Genomic DNA, 16093 nt, shown 5'->3' on the forward strand with positions numbered 1-16093 from the left:
GGCTGATGGTGGATTCTGTTTGTGATCTTAACCTTATCATAACTTAACACGATGACTATTTTTGTTTTGAAGTAATAAACTTTATGCTCCATCCGACCTGCCACTGCTAACAGCCTTGTTTGTGTCTGTGTGTGTGTGTAGAAGTACAGGTACCAGGATGAGGAGACGCCCCCCTTGGAGCACAGTCCAGCACATCTGGCTCCAGGAAAAAGTGCAGAGATGCTTCATATGAGCGACAAGAACCTTGCTGCCATGGAGGCCATACATGGCTACACGCCACACACACATATCTCTCCTGTCAAGGTAAGACGGACACACACACACTCTGTGATGTACATTGCTGATCAATAGCTAACACTAATACAGTCAGTCAGCAGAGGACGGAGCTTGTTTTGACCCGATTAAGTCGTGACATTGGTGAAGTGAGCCGCTTTAGTCCTGTGGGTAATTTTCTAGATTTTAGGGATCGAGGTGACATGTAAACATTCCCAGTGAAATAAGACATTCAAATTTCGTCCCTTAATATGTTAACTAATTAATAATTCTGAATATCCCCAGTTCAATCAACACATGGATTTTTTAATCATAGCAAAGTTTTGTACATTTAGAGTCATAATATGCTCTAAGATTGTAAAAGCTATCTATACGCTCAATATGTTGTCTGTTTTGAAATCCTGATATTTTTCTACGTAAATACTTTAATGGGTATGTAATATATTTATGAGGTAATCTGGCCCTCGACCTGTTTATTGGGTAACTTGATATTAGAGTTTAACAGCTTGGAAATCAAAGTGCAAGAGGGAACTATAGATGTACTGAGGACTGAGTAATCTGATCACTGGAACCATTAAAAGGATCAGGCGAGAAATCAGTTTAGCCTAACTGAATTATAACAACAGTAACGATTACAGTGGTCACTGACTGATGAAATACAATTGCTTACGATTGGTTGTGTAAAGCAAATGTAAAATGTTAGAAGATCCAACAGTGGTATAAGTGTAGCCACATTATAAGGGGCCAATATTGTAGCAATTGTATATGCGTGTGTCTGTGTGTATGTGTGTGTGTGTCTGTGTGTATGTGTGTGTGTGTCTGTTTGCGTAACTGTACCACAATCCCTGTGTGCGTAATCAGATTTGTTAACATGTTAAAAATCTGTAAATGTTTAATGTGATTTGGAAGTGTATTGAGATTTGCACATTTACAAATCTGATTACACACACATGGATTGAGATAGTGATACAACTCTACACACACACACAGACACACACATACAAATTGCTACTATGTTGGCCCCACATATAATATTATGATAAGTTTATTTTCTCTTAGAGTAAAATATATGTTACACTGGTTTCATGGCCACTGTTTCGTACAATTTTTTTATGAAAAAAAAATTATTCAGATTATCTCCCATTTTCTTTTACACTTCTACTGTAAGAACTAGACAGGGCTGTGGGAGCCTTGGCGGAGGAATGCCCTCTATTGAATTCAGTTCATGTTCTCCTCACCTGAGACAAATGTCTTACACCTTGAAAATGTCTCTCTAAGAGACAGAGAGGAGGCATCGACACAGAGGACACAGGAGCTACTGGTCACACAGTCCAAAGATACAGCTGACATCAGTCGGAACACGAGCACAGTCACTTTGCCTGCAGTGCAATAATGAGTACACACTGTAGGTGTTGTAGCTACAAGTGCGAGCAGGTGTAAGCTCTAATGCTCACTTAATAACGATCCGTCTCATATGCCCACACATGTTATTCAACAGCCTCACCGGATATTAAGACTTTAGAGCTCCTGTATGTATTTGCTTTGAGGGGTGAGCGTTTCCAGATTTCCCACAGGGCCGCACAGTGAAGTCGCTGGGGAGCAGATATGTCCATTAAAATCTTCTCTGTTAATGAGCGGAGAGAATGAGTGAGTGTGCTTTACAGCCTCCATTTAAAACATGCAGAGCGTGTTCAGCGTGAGCGATGGTGGCCATGGAGACTTATCCTTGCTGGTGCTGAGAGAAAGTGAAAAGTTGAGTGGTGGCATTGAAGAGACAGTTCAGCGCGTCATACGGGACACTAGAAACAATTCATTATGTTAAAGGACAAAGAACTAACACACAAAGCCGCAGAATTTTGAATTATCAGCATATCAGTGTATCATAAGAGTTACACATCACGTTATTGATTATATTCTGTTCGTTTTTGTTCACTGCTCCTTGGTCACCTGGACAGAAACTGAACAAACTGCAACTGGAGCAAAATACTCCAGATAAAGGTCACTTACGTTATTAGGCTGTATATAAAGATATATTACATGACTGCTGCCCAAAAGTGAAGCCAAAGTGCCTTGATCGCCCTCTGGTGGCTGTAGTAAAGGCGGTATATTCTCCCACTTTAAATGTCAAGTTAAACATTAAATACATTTTTCTTAAAGACTGTTTCTGTCATTTCAGGCAGTTAGCTTTAATTTGTTATTTGAGGCCATACAATTGGGTGACATATCATAATCAACAGCTGGAACTAACGTCCGATTATTCGGATGTGCATATCAGCGGGACCTTGATACCATGGCTTAACACTACAATCACTACTGTGCAGAATCTGGCTCCAAGTTTTCTGAAAAGCACAAGAGGGTCACACCTGTATCCATAATATAACAGCAGGAAGAGGAGACTATGATTACACTGATCACCAGTATCTAAAATCAACCACTGAAATCAGCTACCAGGAAAAGTTCAATTGACTTCAACCAAAAACAGAGAGAAGCAATCCCCAGACAGAATTTGGTCGTGGTTGTTTGGTCTAACAGTGTCTGTATGTCTCTGAGTTACTGGGAGCTGCTTTGTCAGGTGTCAGTCCAGCAGCTGCTGCAGCCAACACAGAGTGGGACAGCTGAGTGTGCACGTGTCAGCCTGATATAATGTAAGATGCTGTTTGGACCACTTTTCCGGGATGTTTTGGCCCTGATGTACTGATGTACTGAAGCAATGACAAATATATGACAGTGTCTTGTCTCTCATGTGCTTTGTTACACAAGCACAATGAAATAATCTCCCCAGAGAGATGTCCACTTCTGACCTTTCTTGCTGGTTTGATAAACTCCCTTTGTCCCAGTGGAGTTTGCCGTTCACCAGGGGATCAGTAAGCACCATTTATCCGGGTGACGGGGAAAGAGACTGTGTCCTTTCTCTAAAATACACCATTACAATGCAATTCAAGTCTGTTTAAGAGAAAAATGTAAATGTGATGTCTAACCTCCAGTGTTTCACATCCATTATGTGAATGATTCAGTTATTTCCCAGAGGCCTTGTGCCTTCAGAGTTTCTAAATGATGACTTTGCCGGTAGAACTATGAGTTCACACACAGGAAATATCACTTTATGCCAAATAATAATTACAAACAAACAGCAAGAAGTTAGTATCTCTAACAGGTCTCTGAATAAATGTCCTTAAAAGAGAATGAGTGTGATAGATTATATGTTTTTCATACGGCAAATATATTTAAGAAACCACAAAAATCAGAGGATCATATCTACTGACTGTAAGTATTGATCATGTGGGCAAAGTTTAGTTTAGTTAAATCCTCTGTGTCACACCTCCTGTGTCTAGAAACTGTAAAAATCACATGAATAAGCCACGCCATTGCAAATGGCCTTTACTTTAAATAAACATGAGGTTAATGCAGTTTATTTTGAATCACTCTGTCTCTCATTAGCTTTTCGTCTGCCATAAATATTCACTAGCTCAATAATAAGTGTTAATCCACCTCTAAAAATAGTGCCCAACCAATGCTCTATTAAGTCCTTTTTGAGGAACCTTTGCTTAAAGCCACAGTAACTGGCTGTTTTATAAAAGTACATTAAAAAACGTCTTTTAAAAAATGAAAAAAGTTTGTTCAAGCTTGATGCTTGAAAAACAATTGACAACTTTATTTTTCAAAATACTTTTGTGTGTTTTTGCAGTCCATTAAGTGTTTATTGACTGGGAGGCACAAACACAGTAGAGAAAGTGGAAAATGGAGAGACAGATAAAAATTGTTTGTTTTAGCCTTTCATGAGATTTGTTGACAATAATAAAAAATATAATTGAATCACGACAGTTGCTACCTTTTGTCAGTTCACATGCTATAGATGAGACATAATAATGTCTATGGTTTGGGTTTGGCGGGTAAGATCTTTAATTGTTTTGTTTGTATTATTCAAGGCAGTGTTAAAAGTGTAGGCAGTCAGCACCTCAGAGGTGAACACTTGAATCAAGGATCTTCATTAGGCATCAAAAGGAGAAGATATTAGAATACGCACAATACTCATCAACACGTGTTGTTTGTGTCACGTGTCTGCTCTTCACTGTGGCTGCACCGCACGTCCACGTCCTTAAGAGTCTCGATTGTTCTGACTCCCAATGTGTTTCATTGAAATCAGAGAATAAAGTGCTGGATAGCTGCTGCTGAAGTGATCAGCGGTAATGGAAGGAGCTCAAGCAAGTAGCAGAGGGAACTTGTTGACCACCCATCATCCGTCAGTGGTGTTTGTATAACAGGATTTTCTCCTTAATTAGCTTGGTATTATTCATGCATTTTTCTTATCACACTTTTCTTAGGCCAAGGAGCTTTTGTGAGTCTTGACGTTGTTTTGCCAACCATCAGCAATAAGTAAATTCATTTATGAGTTCATGTGAAATTACTACATATCACCATATTGAACTCTCAGACTATGTAAATGAAGAGTGCTTTGTATATTATGTAATATACACGGTCCTGTACTTAATGGATCTCCTGACATCATGTCCCTGAAAATTACAGAGTCCAAAATAAGCAAGAACATTTCAGTGGTATATTTGGCGACTAGCTCATTACTTAGGTGCTGGGCTTATTTGGAAGTGTATACTATAAAATCCCTTCTGTCGGGAGGAATGTGTGCAAGGCCTTTTCTTCACATTACCCCTCCAGACATACAGGTACAACTTTACATGAAATACACAGATTTTATGACTAGATTTCAAATTGGAGCGGCATCATGAATTAACATTGGATATTTCCTCCATCTGCTGCTCACTGAATCAAAGCTCACACTATAAACGTGTAATGGCGACGAGAAAATCAATGATTACATTGTTATTAAAAAACGAACAATGCAGCAAAATTCCATCTTGGGGATATTTTCTCCTATCGCAGAAAAGGGAGCATGTTGATGTTGTTCACAATGTTTGGGAACCAGGATTGGCCCTATTTCTATTTCTGGAATGCTGCCATTATTTATGAAGTCTTGTGTTTCTCTTCAGGGAGAGCGGAACGCACTATGAAGTTTAAAGGTCCAGAGTAGGATTGTGTGCATGAATAACAATGTGTAAAAAAAAGATACATATGTAAAAATATACATAGATAAAGGTAAAGCAGTCCGAGGCTTCGATGACAGTGGACAAAGACTGGCTGAGGAGCCATTTTGTTTTTTACCCACTCATGTGAACATAGTGTACTCGGCTGTATTCTCATATGTAATACAAGACGTGCGGGTATTAACATTTTATGCTTGATGAGCTCTAATTGCAGAGTGTAGTAAATGAATAAGTCTGAGGATGATGACGAATATGAGGATTTAGTTTTTGCTCTGTAATTGATGAAGATTTGGATTAAGAGTCGCTTACAATGACGATTGTGACAAAGGGAGTAACGCTAGATGATGATGATTTTAGCACTAGTGTGTTGCTTCCTCACACAGTGATATGCAGCATTTGAGGGGACTTTGGCCCCTCCACCAAATAACAACATGATACTAAGTCACATCATTCCAATCTTCAAACTGTTCTTTGGTATCAAAATTGTAAACAAAGTTCCCACCACCATCCCAAACACATCATACAAAAACATTGTGTACGTTCTAGTCTTCAACCAAACTATTTAACTTTTGAAAGTTAAAGATGTTCTCAGTCAGCTGGGGGGCCTCCTGGTTATGATTGTCTCTTCTTTCTCCTACTCTTCCCCTTCACTTTACACAGTCCCACCTCTCCCTGCTTGGGGTCTGAGCCTTTCAATGCCCTGCTGTGCCGGTTATAACCTCCTCACTAGTAAAGTCTTAGGAGGGGTAGATGCACCATTGAGCAATGCACAGAAGTCTCCAGAGGAGCTATACATAAAAGACGCCGTCTGTACGAGGAAAGAGAGGCGCACACAGACATAATCTGTAAATGTCCGGATCAGCACGAACCCAACTCCCGGGTAGTCCCCAGCAGGATCAGCAAATACATCTGTCCCAACATTCACACTTGAATAATATGCTTTACACTGCTATACAAAACTGTTCTAGTGGGAGGGAGAGTGTCTCCTGACATGTGAAAACACTCTCACTGATGCTATTTGGTCAAATTCATAGACACAGGGTGTATTGTTTGTGCTCCAGCTGTGCAGGACTCTATTCTGCTTAAACAGACAAAGATGTTTTTCATTATTCCATCAACAAGAAATCAATGCTATCAAACATATTTACGATGTGTGTCATGTGCTGTATTAATGAATATTTTTTCTAATTTGTGATTTACTTTGTAGCAGATTAATGAATACAGGCAAGATACTTGTTTATATACTTACCCTTGAACAGTTTTAATGATCTAAGTAGCTGTAAATAACTACAGAGACATATGATCCTGGTCCTGGTTTTCTCCGGGTACTCCAGCTTCCTTGCGAAGTCCTAAGACATGCAGACTGGGGTTAGATTTGACCGAATGTGAATGGTTGTTTGTCTCTGTATATCCTCCCTGTGACACTCTGGCGACCTGTCCACGGTGCCCCCCCTCCTCCTCTCGCCCAATGTCAACTGGGATTTTCTCCCCCCTCTGTGTAGGTAATGGATGGATGGACATATGAGATTCACAGACAGCCGGGTCATTAAAACACCCCCATTCTTCTAGTTTGTATTAACATTCCAGGAGTTCAAGTCCAGGGAATAACCTTGAAGTATCAATGTTCACATGAATCAACCGCAGTCCTTGTGTGAGCTCTGCTGACTTGATGGAACTCGATTCTGAACCCAGATGTAAATGTGTGTCGTAGATGAACTCGTCAGCCTCAGCTCTCGTTGTTAAAGAAAAACAAAAACGACACCGTTGTTCTTGCCCCTCCGCATACCCTGCAGAATGACCCTCTCCCTTCTGTTGTTTTGCAGCCTGTGTTGATGTCTACGGGACACACTCCAATGTACACCTCAGCTGTTTCCACACTGGTAAGAGCACAGCGGTCCCTGCCGCTCCGTCAGCCATCATCATCAGTCATCGACATCAGTGTGATTTTGAATCCTCATCCTTTGTGTCACTCAGCGTTCTGCCTGAGAGACGGCCGGCCGCCATTTTATCTGTCTCCCGATGATATCAGTGTGCTCATTATCATTGTCATTCAAAACCCCTCTGTCTGACAGATTTGTTCCACTTGCACTCAATAACTATTTTAGGGCGTGAAATCTCATGCACGCAACTGAAAAGTTTTTATATGTTGGGTTTCGTTACACTATAATATTACTGTTATATTCATTTTTCATGGCGCCACGCTCTAAAGGGAAAAAAAGATGCTATCGCTTTCCTGCAGCAAAGATACTACGCAGGGAAGGAAATGCATTGCAATGTGGATCCTATTTCAGTGTTAAGAAGTGCAGGTGACTTTGCAGTTCCTCAGGGCAAAATTATGGGCAAACACTTATCCTTAAATATGTAAATCAGTGGAGCAGTAGCCATGACACTATGAGAAATGAGTGGACATTAAATGAATCCTAATTTGCATCACTGTTTACATGTTGCCATGATGGTTTAATAAACAGGTAGATGTAATCTCGTTGCAGGACAGGCTGAAACCTGTAGGGGGCAGTGTTAGACTGTGCAGTGACTTCCATAACCTTGAAAAGATGGCTGCGGTGCTTTCCCAATAAACCTTTTTTATGATCAGACAGTTTGTATAAGGCTTATGTGCCATGACTCGCGACCATGATTGTGTCTATCTGGCAACACAAAAGGCGACGGCAGAGGAAATCACACGTAAGCACAAAGCAAACAATATAAAATAAAGTGTAAAACACGGAAAATCTGAAAACAGAAGCGGGGTTAGAAGTGAACTTTGAGGATTTATAAGGGATCATTAGAAGGATTAAACTATTAAATCCGTCTTTCACTCTCTGTTGAACAAGTTGTTACGCTTGTAACTATACATCATTTGATTGACTTTGTCTGCTCGCCCTGACCTTGAACACACCCCCGTCTAATAGTGGCTGCTTATAATTAAACTGCTCAACAACGACATCTGTACCCTTCAGTGTAAAGTCATCAGGCAGAAAAATGTCTTCATACACATTCCTTCACTCAACATATGCATGCATTCCATGTTCCACGCCGGTTCGGTATGTGTGTCTCCAGGATGTAACCCATCTGTGTGTGGATGTCCGTGCAGCCGCCGCCGTAGAGCCCGTGTGGTTGTCGTTGATGTGTAGGTGGTGTCGTCACACTGTCTCTTTATTGCGTTAATGGCGTGGGCTTTGCCAGTTCCACTCCAGGCCTCGTTGATTTATGGGAAGGATTGTCTCTGGAAGCCCTGCAACGGTTTGGCAAAGTGAGACGAGGTCTTTGGGTTATGTACATGATTTAGCAAAGAGGTGCTTTAGCTTCAAATGACATATATTTTTTTTAAACTTGGGGCATAATGTAATTAGAAATGACTTTTTTTTCCACACTGTGCAGAACTTCTGATATTGATCTGTTCTCACATTAATGATTCCTCCCTCGTGTCTTCGGAGCCGTGTCCTCCTCTTATTATGTGGCGACATAAATTTCCGTGACATCATGTGCCGTGATCAGAACTCAAAGTTGTTCCGTCTGACAGCAAACACAAAGTTTTATTCAAGATTTCATATATCAGATTTTAAGAGGCAAACTTCATCATTTGATCTATTACAGAACGTGTTAAAAGTGCTGTTTCGAAACACAAGTCAGCGTTGAATCTTCATGTTCACAGTCAACAGCACCTTACATGTTTTAAGGAGCATTTCATGATAGATGTTCTAGTGATCAACCGAAACTCTTACCAACCCAATGATATGTTTTAACTTTATTTAAAGTTATATTTAGCATCAGTTTATATCTTTTTTTATTAAAATTATTTGTTTCTATATGTTAATATATATTCTTTTTTTAAGTGTTGACTGACTTGTGTTAATGCTCCAACAAGTTTGCCACTTGATCTCATTGCACTTGTATGAATGATAATAAATGAAGGAGTTCCAATTCTAAAAAGGTATTGCCCTCCTTTTACAGCAAGTCCCATATGCATCTTGGTATTGGCTGTTCAGGATACTTTCACATTTCAAATATTTAAAAAAATTAAGGCATCTGTGTCCAACTCTGAGGTAATGAGAAAAACAATTAAATTTTCAATGTTGCAATGTTGTCTTTATTGTCCCACTTGGGGGAAATTGATTGATGTTCAAACCCTGCAAATACACAAACTTAACAAACTTAAACATGGAGCTAGTAAAGGGAATGGAAGCTCATGCCATTTCCCTCACTGACTTTTTTAACAATACATGAAGCAGCCTATATTTATCTTGGCAGATCCAAGTTCTTCTGCTCCTAATATCACACAACATTGTCATTTAACCTTCACCCGACGAGCAGCGAGTGAGAAGCAGCAGGCACAAAGTGCTGACCGAAACCCCCCCCACACCGCTCCCAGTGTGTGTTACACTCTTCTTCAGATGAGAAACAATGCATCTCAGTGTCTGTCCTCTCTCACCACAGACACAATAGACATTAGATGTTGTGCAAAAACCCTCCTCAGACAAAACAGTGAACCACTCCTCCAAGACGTGCCTGACACTTTGCATTCACACGATTCGTTCTAATGTATGGATTCAATTAATGTTTTCAGTTTTCCCAGGAGCTCTCCATCATACCCGCCCCTCTCTGCTCTGCACTCTTGTCTGAGCCATATCTGGTTTCTATCTTCATTTTCTCCGTCCTCCTTAGTTTTCTTTAATAAATGTTTAAATATGTCCCTGCAGCTTTGGTGTAATTACTGTGCAGCAGCAGCAGCTCAGGTCCTTCGGGAGGGAGAGAGGGGAAGCGAGACAGAGAGGGAAAAAAAAGAGATGCACTGGGAAAGAGAAGGAGAGAGCTGTTCATGTTGAATGGGGGGTGGGGGGGGGAGTAAGAAAGATAGAGGGGGCCTTGCAATTTGAAGGCTGAGAAAACTAGATGGGTAGATTTTATTTAACAAAATGAGAACGTCAGCTAACAGGTTGTCCTTCAGCGTGTCCTTAGGTAAGTCTATTAAATGTGCGCGCCTTTGTGTGTTTGTGTGCATATGCAGCGTATACTACACACCTGTCAATCCATCGGTCTTTCAGAAAGTGAGAGACTGAGTGAGAAGGGGGGGGGAAAAAAATGTGGGTTGAAACCTGAATTCTTCTCCTCTTCCTGCAAGCAGCTCAGGAAAATCGAGAACAGGAAAGACGTCAGGTGTCAAGCTGTATTTTTTTCACAATCTCTGCCACTACTATTTTGAAGTTTCACTACAGAGTCAGGGTTAGCCGGCCTACAGTCCCCTCTTTAAGCGAGAGGAGTCGGGCCAGTCTGCGCCGCTTGTCCTTCTACGTCCAGCCAAAGTGTAAAACCTCCCCCTCTCACATCACCAGCGTCGACATTATGCAGAGAGACAGCTAAGTAATTGCCATCAAACTTTCCTGCTCGCTCCCCGGTCCCTCAGCAGCGGGGATGGGAGGGGTACGGTACAGTAGCAGCAGAAAATATGAACTGCATTCTCACTGAGTACAGACCAGGAGCAGGGGAGGCACCGCCATCGCAGTCCACTGCCACGGACGACGGAGAATGGAAGGATCTGTTTGTTAAGGCCCTTTTTTTTGTATTCTGGATGAGGGATTTCTGAAGATAGGACAACTGCGTTTCAGATAACGAGCTTCAGTGGTGATGAGTCATTTTTAAAATGCGAGCCTCGGTTTGGTCGAGGTTATTAGGCTTCCACAGAAGACTCCAGCACCTGCTCACCAAGCGGAGGATGCGGATTGGACTTTCCTCTCTTTGCAATTCTTAACATCTCAATCAAAAAGGTGTATCCCGTGTCTAAAGCATCTTATTTTTGCTACTATGCTCAGAGGACCCATGTGCAGTTAAAATAGCTACAAAGCTATGAGGCAATCTGGATGATCTGTGGTCTCTGACCGACTGTTATGGCAGAGTCTAAACCTAATGTTTCTCTTCGCAATTATGCTTTTGTGGTATTTCTAAAAGAAGAAACTTGGACAGCTCACTTTAACACCCTCAGTATGTAATTTTAGAGGCGAGCAGCGTTTGCTCCCCAGTCATCCACAACAACGATTTCAGTCTTGGCAACTGAAGCAGAATGTTCATGTCCGTGTGGTACGCCAAAAAGATGGGCAGCCGCTTCCTCAACAATGTGCGGAAAGCCAAAAGGCATCGACACCATAAGATGGTAGGAACTTTTTAAAACATGTTAAGTCTTATTTTCTAAATATCGTTGTACTTCCAATATATTTGAGAAATGCTTCACGAAAATTATATAGTGCTTTGTGGCTCAAAAGAAGTGCAGTTAGATTATTACCGCCACCAAGGTGGTTATGTTTTCATCTGCATTTGTTTGTTTGTTAGTTGCAGGATTACATTAAAACTAATAACCGCTTTACATGAAGTTTTGTGGCACGGTGGCATCACCCCAGGAAGAACTTTCGTTAAGACCAAGATCAGGGGAGATCATGGATGTTATGGAACTGATACTGTGTCCAGATCTAGTAAATTTAAATGTGGTTTCATTAGGGGACTGTTGGACCTTGGTGGAGGTTTAGAGTGCCATTCAAATTTTTGATTGTGTTATTATCGTGGTACTAATTGGTACCAAGGGTTTGTCTTCTACCAGCACAGATACAAAGCTCAGGTCAAGGCTGTGGCTACACTTAGGGCCCAAGATAGATATTTTTTAATCATGGTGAATCTCAAGAAATCCAATGTGGTCATACTAATCAAATCCTGCTCAGGCTGTGAGTGGGTTGGTGGAGTGAGATGAAGATATGTTCTGCTGCTCTGATGATGCGATGGTGCTGCTTTGATCCCTCATTTGATATTCAAACAAACATGGAGACAAGACCACCAACATTACCAACACAACCCTACAACACTCAAACCCTCATGGACGCACGCCACCACCTTTTCCTGCACTCCATACATTTACCAGGGGTTTACTAGGAAGCCAGTAGATGAGCAATATGCATGATGTAACAAATCTAGAGTAACCACCATCTTATCTTGCACTGAAATCAACAAACTAGAACAGTGGTTGTAAAATCACCAGCCATTAAACCAGTCTCACAAATAACCATAGCTACATATTACAAAACACTTCACAGGAAGTCTTGTCTTCTTATCCCTGCACAACTCTGAGGTAAAGATCGGTCTGGAGAAGGTAATGAATGCCCACAGAATGTTACTGTCGATTTAGTTTGTTTCAGATTGACATTGCGTATTTCACTCAGAGGTCACCGTCTTAACTGAGCGGATGGCTTTTACCTGTTGGAAGCTTTTCCAGCCAGGTGTGTAGCATTAAAGCCGCTAATGCAACCTTTGGTTTGTGTCCAGAGCCGGCTCTTCGTCCTCTCTGGTGACATTGCAAGTATCCTTTGCAAACTTTATCTCCACTTGAGACAGCGCATGGTGTTTTAAATATTCTTAGGCTTAAAAAGGGATAGTTCACCCTGAAAAGTCTCAACTCATCATCTACTCACCCCTATGCCGATGGAGGGGTCGGTGAGTTTCAGGGGTAAAAAGTGTTGAAGCAGAATCCAATACAATCGAAGTAACTAGTGATTAAAGCTTCAGTAATAAAACTGAAATAACATACCATGCCTCCATTCTGCTCTTGTGGTGTCATACAAGCATCCACAAGCCCCGGCATTCATATTCGACTCGAAAAGAGGTCATTTACACTGTGTTTAAGCCTAAAAGTCCATCAGGATTGGCTTTGCGAGTGGACGTTAGCATTCCCATGTTCCCTGAATGACCCCTGTCGGAAAGCACACAACTTTTACCCCTCATGTACAAACTGATTTCTTTCTTGCCCTTTACAGAAAGTTATTTAACTTTAATTTCTTTATTTTTATTCTATTGTCCTTTTTATATTTCTTTATTCTCTTGTGTACCTCATTCTGACCTGCCTGCTGCTGTAACAAGTGAATGTGTCGGTCAATACATTTCTATCTAATCTAACCATATAAAATATAATTGACCTCCTTTCGAGTTGAATGTGAATGGCGGGGCTTGCGGACACTTAGACGACACCATAGGAGCAGCATGCAGAGATGTTAGTTTTTTTTCTGTTGTTTTATTGCCTTTGAAAGAATCAGTCACTAATAACCCTAACCCTTTAACGCTGTTTACCCCCTGAAACTCCTAAAGCGTTTGTGGACTCAAGCAGTTCACCCACCCCTCCATCGGCAAAGTGGTGAGTAAATAAAGCGTGCATTTTTCTGGGTGAACTATCCCTTTAACTCACCAGGTGACTGTCAATTTTATTGGCAGCCCGAAAGCGACGAGAGGTTCGAGTGCATGCACAGAACATTTCTGACCTGTATGTTTGCAGGTGCACATGCGCAGAGCAGCAGCTGGATTGATGAGATAGTTTGAGTGTCTTGTGAGTCACAGAGCAGGAACGGTACCGTGTGCAGCTACAGCCTGAATGTAGCCTGCAGCTCGAGGTTTCCACTGCTAAATTGCGTGTACTAACTATTTATTCAATTCTCAAGGGAGAAAATATATCGATTCAAACACATTGCTTCATACTTTTTAGAGGCTCTGTGTTTTGCCTCAGTGCACGCATGAATATTTATGGAATTATTACATCACAGCATCGCACAAAACTCAGTCAAATCTGGGAATAATTTAGCCAGACAAATCTCAATAAATGTGTTTCATTTGTTGCTGAATATGCTTTTTCTGGCTGTTAGGTATGAATTCATCAAGAGGCACAGGCCCGGATGCAGAGGGGTGATGGTGCTGCCTGTGGGGACATGGCAGAGGACAGGGTGGCTGAATAGGTAGTCCTAAAATATAGGTTGGCGAGAGCAGCCAAACACTGTAAATCCTAACAACCCTGATGTTGAAAGACTTGACAGAGCAGAGAGAGGGAGAGAGGGCTCTGTCTAAATCCCTCCAGGGGAAACTGCCTGCACTAGACTTGAATTTCTGCTGGCTATACTCATTATTTTCTGTCTCCAGATAAGGATGAATTTGACGTAATGTTCGGCAGCACGGCCCGTTGGACACAGCTACACGGTGAAGCTCTGCACAGGCAACTCTTACAATCGGACAGCGTTAGGTTAAAGCAGAGCTCTGCTGGCATTTTGTGCAGGGCTAGGGGAGGGTTTATGTCTTTATACCTTTCTCTATATTTATGACCGTTTCTCTTTATAATGGAAGATATGATTAGTATCATTCAACAATGAGGATTTCTAAATTTCTAAAGAAAAAAGGGATTTGGAGCATTTGATAGTGGTGTTGTGCAAACATTTTGTGTTGTTGTGGTATTGTGCAAAAATGGATTTCAACTTCACGTATTTCAGAAGGAATAATGAAAATAGAAAGTTTATTATACAAAGTCCTGACATGGATTATAATATGGGGCTGATGATCCACAAGATAAAATATTTTTGATATTTGTGAATACGGCTGACAAGCTGATCTTCTGCTATTACCTCTCAAATTACATGTAGCCTAAAATTATGATTTTATTCTCACAATATCACAACTTTTTTCTTAAAATGTCTGATTCTTTTCCTTATAAGTAGCCAAAATACAGATTCAACTTTTTGCTTCAAAGTTTCCAGTTTTAATGACCCTGGGGAATAAGTGTAAATTAAATTACATTTTTACTGAGGTTATAGTTAAAGGTGGTGTTGGATGGGCTATATTATACTAAGAGCGTTTTATATTATTTATAAATTTAGCCTCTTCATTTGCATTCATGAGGTGAATATTAAAAACACCTGGGAATATAATGGAGCCCAGTACAACTCTATCAATGACATGGCCTTGACGCTAAATATAAGTGAATTAACAGCTATAGGTCAAAAAAATAAATAAAGAGCATAACAGGCCTCATAAAAGTAGAGTTTATGGAGCAGAAGCATTGGGTTGCTTTAGTTTGTACATGTGCACTTCACAAAGTGGGAACTGAATGTTAAGAGCCCAGCTCTGTTTGCAAAGAAAATGCAAATCATTTTAATAATCTGTGTAAGAACAGTGAGCATTTCTTCATGTCCCCATTAGAACTTACTCTCTATACAGACAGAATGAGGAACTGAGTGAAGAAAAAAACACAAAGGGCGCTAAGTAAAAGTGAGAAGTATGTTTAGCAGGTTTGTGTATTTGTGTGTGTCGGATCAGGAGCGTAGTTGTTTGTGTGTGTCGAACTGGGATAGAGTTGTTCCTGTGTGTCGGACTGGGAGCGTAGTTTTTCGTGTGGGTCGAACTGGGAGCGTAGTTGTTTGTGTGTGTCGGTCTGGGAGCATAGTTGTTTGTGTCGGATCAGGAGCGTAGTTGTTTGTGTGTGTCGAACTGGGATAGCGTTGTTCCTGTGTGTCGGACTGGGAGCGTAGTTTTTCGTGTGGGTCGAACTGGGAGCGTAGTTGTTTGTGTGTGTCGGTCTGGGAGCATAGTTGTTTGTGTCGGTCTGGGAGCATAGTTGTTTGTGTGTGTCGGACTGGGAGCGTAGTTGTTTGTGTGTGTCGAACTGGGATAGAGTTGTTCTTGTGTGTCAGACTGGGAGCGTAGTTGTTTGTTTGTGTCGGACTGGGAGCGTAGTTGTTTTTGTGTGTCGAACTGGGATAGTGTTGTTCTTGTGTGTCGGACTGGGAGCATAGTAGTTTGTGTGTGTCGGACTGGGGGTGTAGTTGTTTGTGTGTTTCGGACCGGGAGCGTAGTTGTTTTTGTCGGACTGGGAGCGTAGTTGTTCTTGTGTGTCAGACTGGGAACGTAGTTGTTTTTGTCGGACTGGGAGCGTAGTTGTTCTTGTGTGTCGGACTGGGAACGTAGTTGTTTGTGTG

At 41.2% G+C, this 16093-nt stretch overlaps 1 protein-coding gene across 1 annotated transcript in view; it reads left to right on the forward strand.

Annotated features, from left to right (window-relative positions):
• The window catches only part of LOC128457591 (disks large homolog 4), a 41017-nt gene that overhangs the window by 10522 nt on the left and 14402 nt on the right, over positions 1-16093 (forward strand). Inside the window, exons 2-3 of the mRNA XM_053442368.1 lie at positions 142-303; positions 7154-7210. Of these exons, the coding sequence (XP_053298343.1) occupies positions 142-303; positions 7154-7210 (219 nt within the window). The remainder of the gene's footprint in view (positions 1-141; positions 304-7153; positions 7211-16093) is intronic.

The sequence above is a fragment of the Pleuronectes platessa genome, chromosome 15, assembly GCF_947347685.1.
Source record: "Pleuronectes platessa chromosome 15, fPlePla1.1, whole genome shotgun sequence".
Classification (NCBI taxonomy): domain Eukaryota; kingdom Metazoa; phylum Chordata; class Actinopteri; order Pleuronectiformes; family Pleuronectidae; genus Pleuronectes; species Pleuronectes platessa.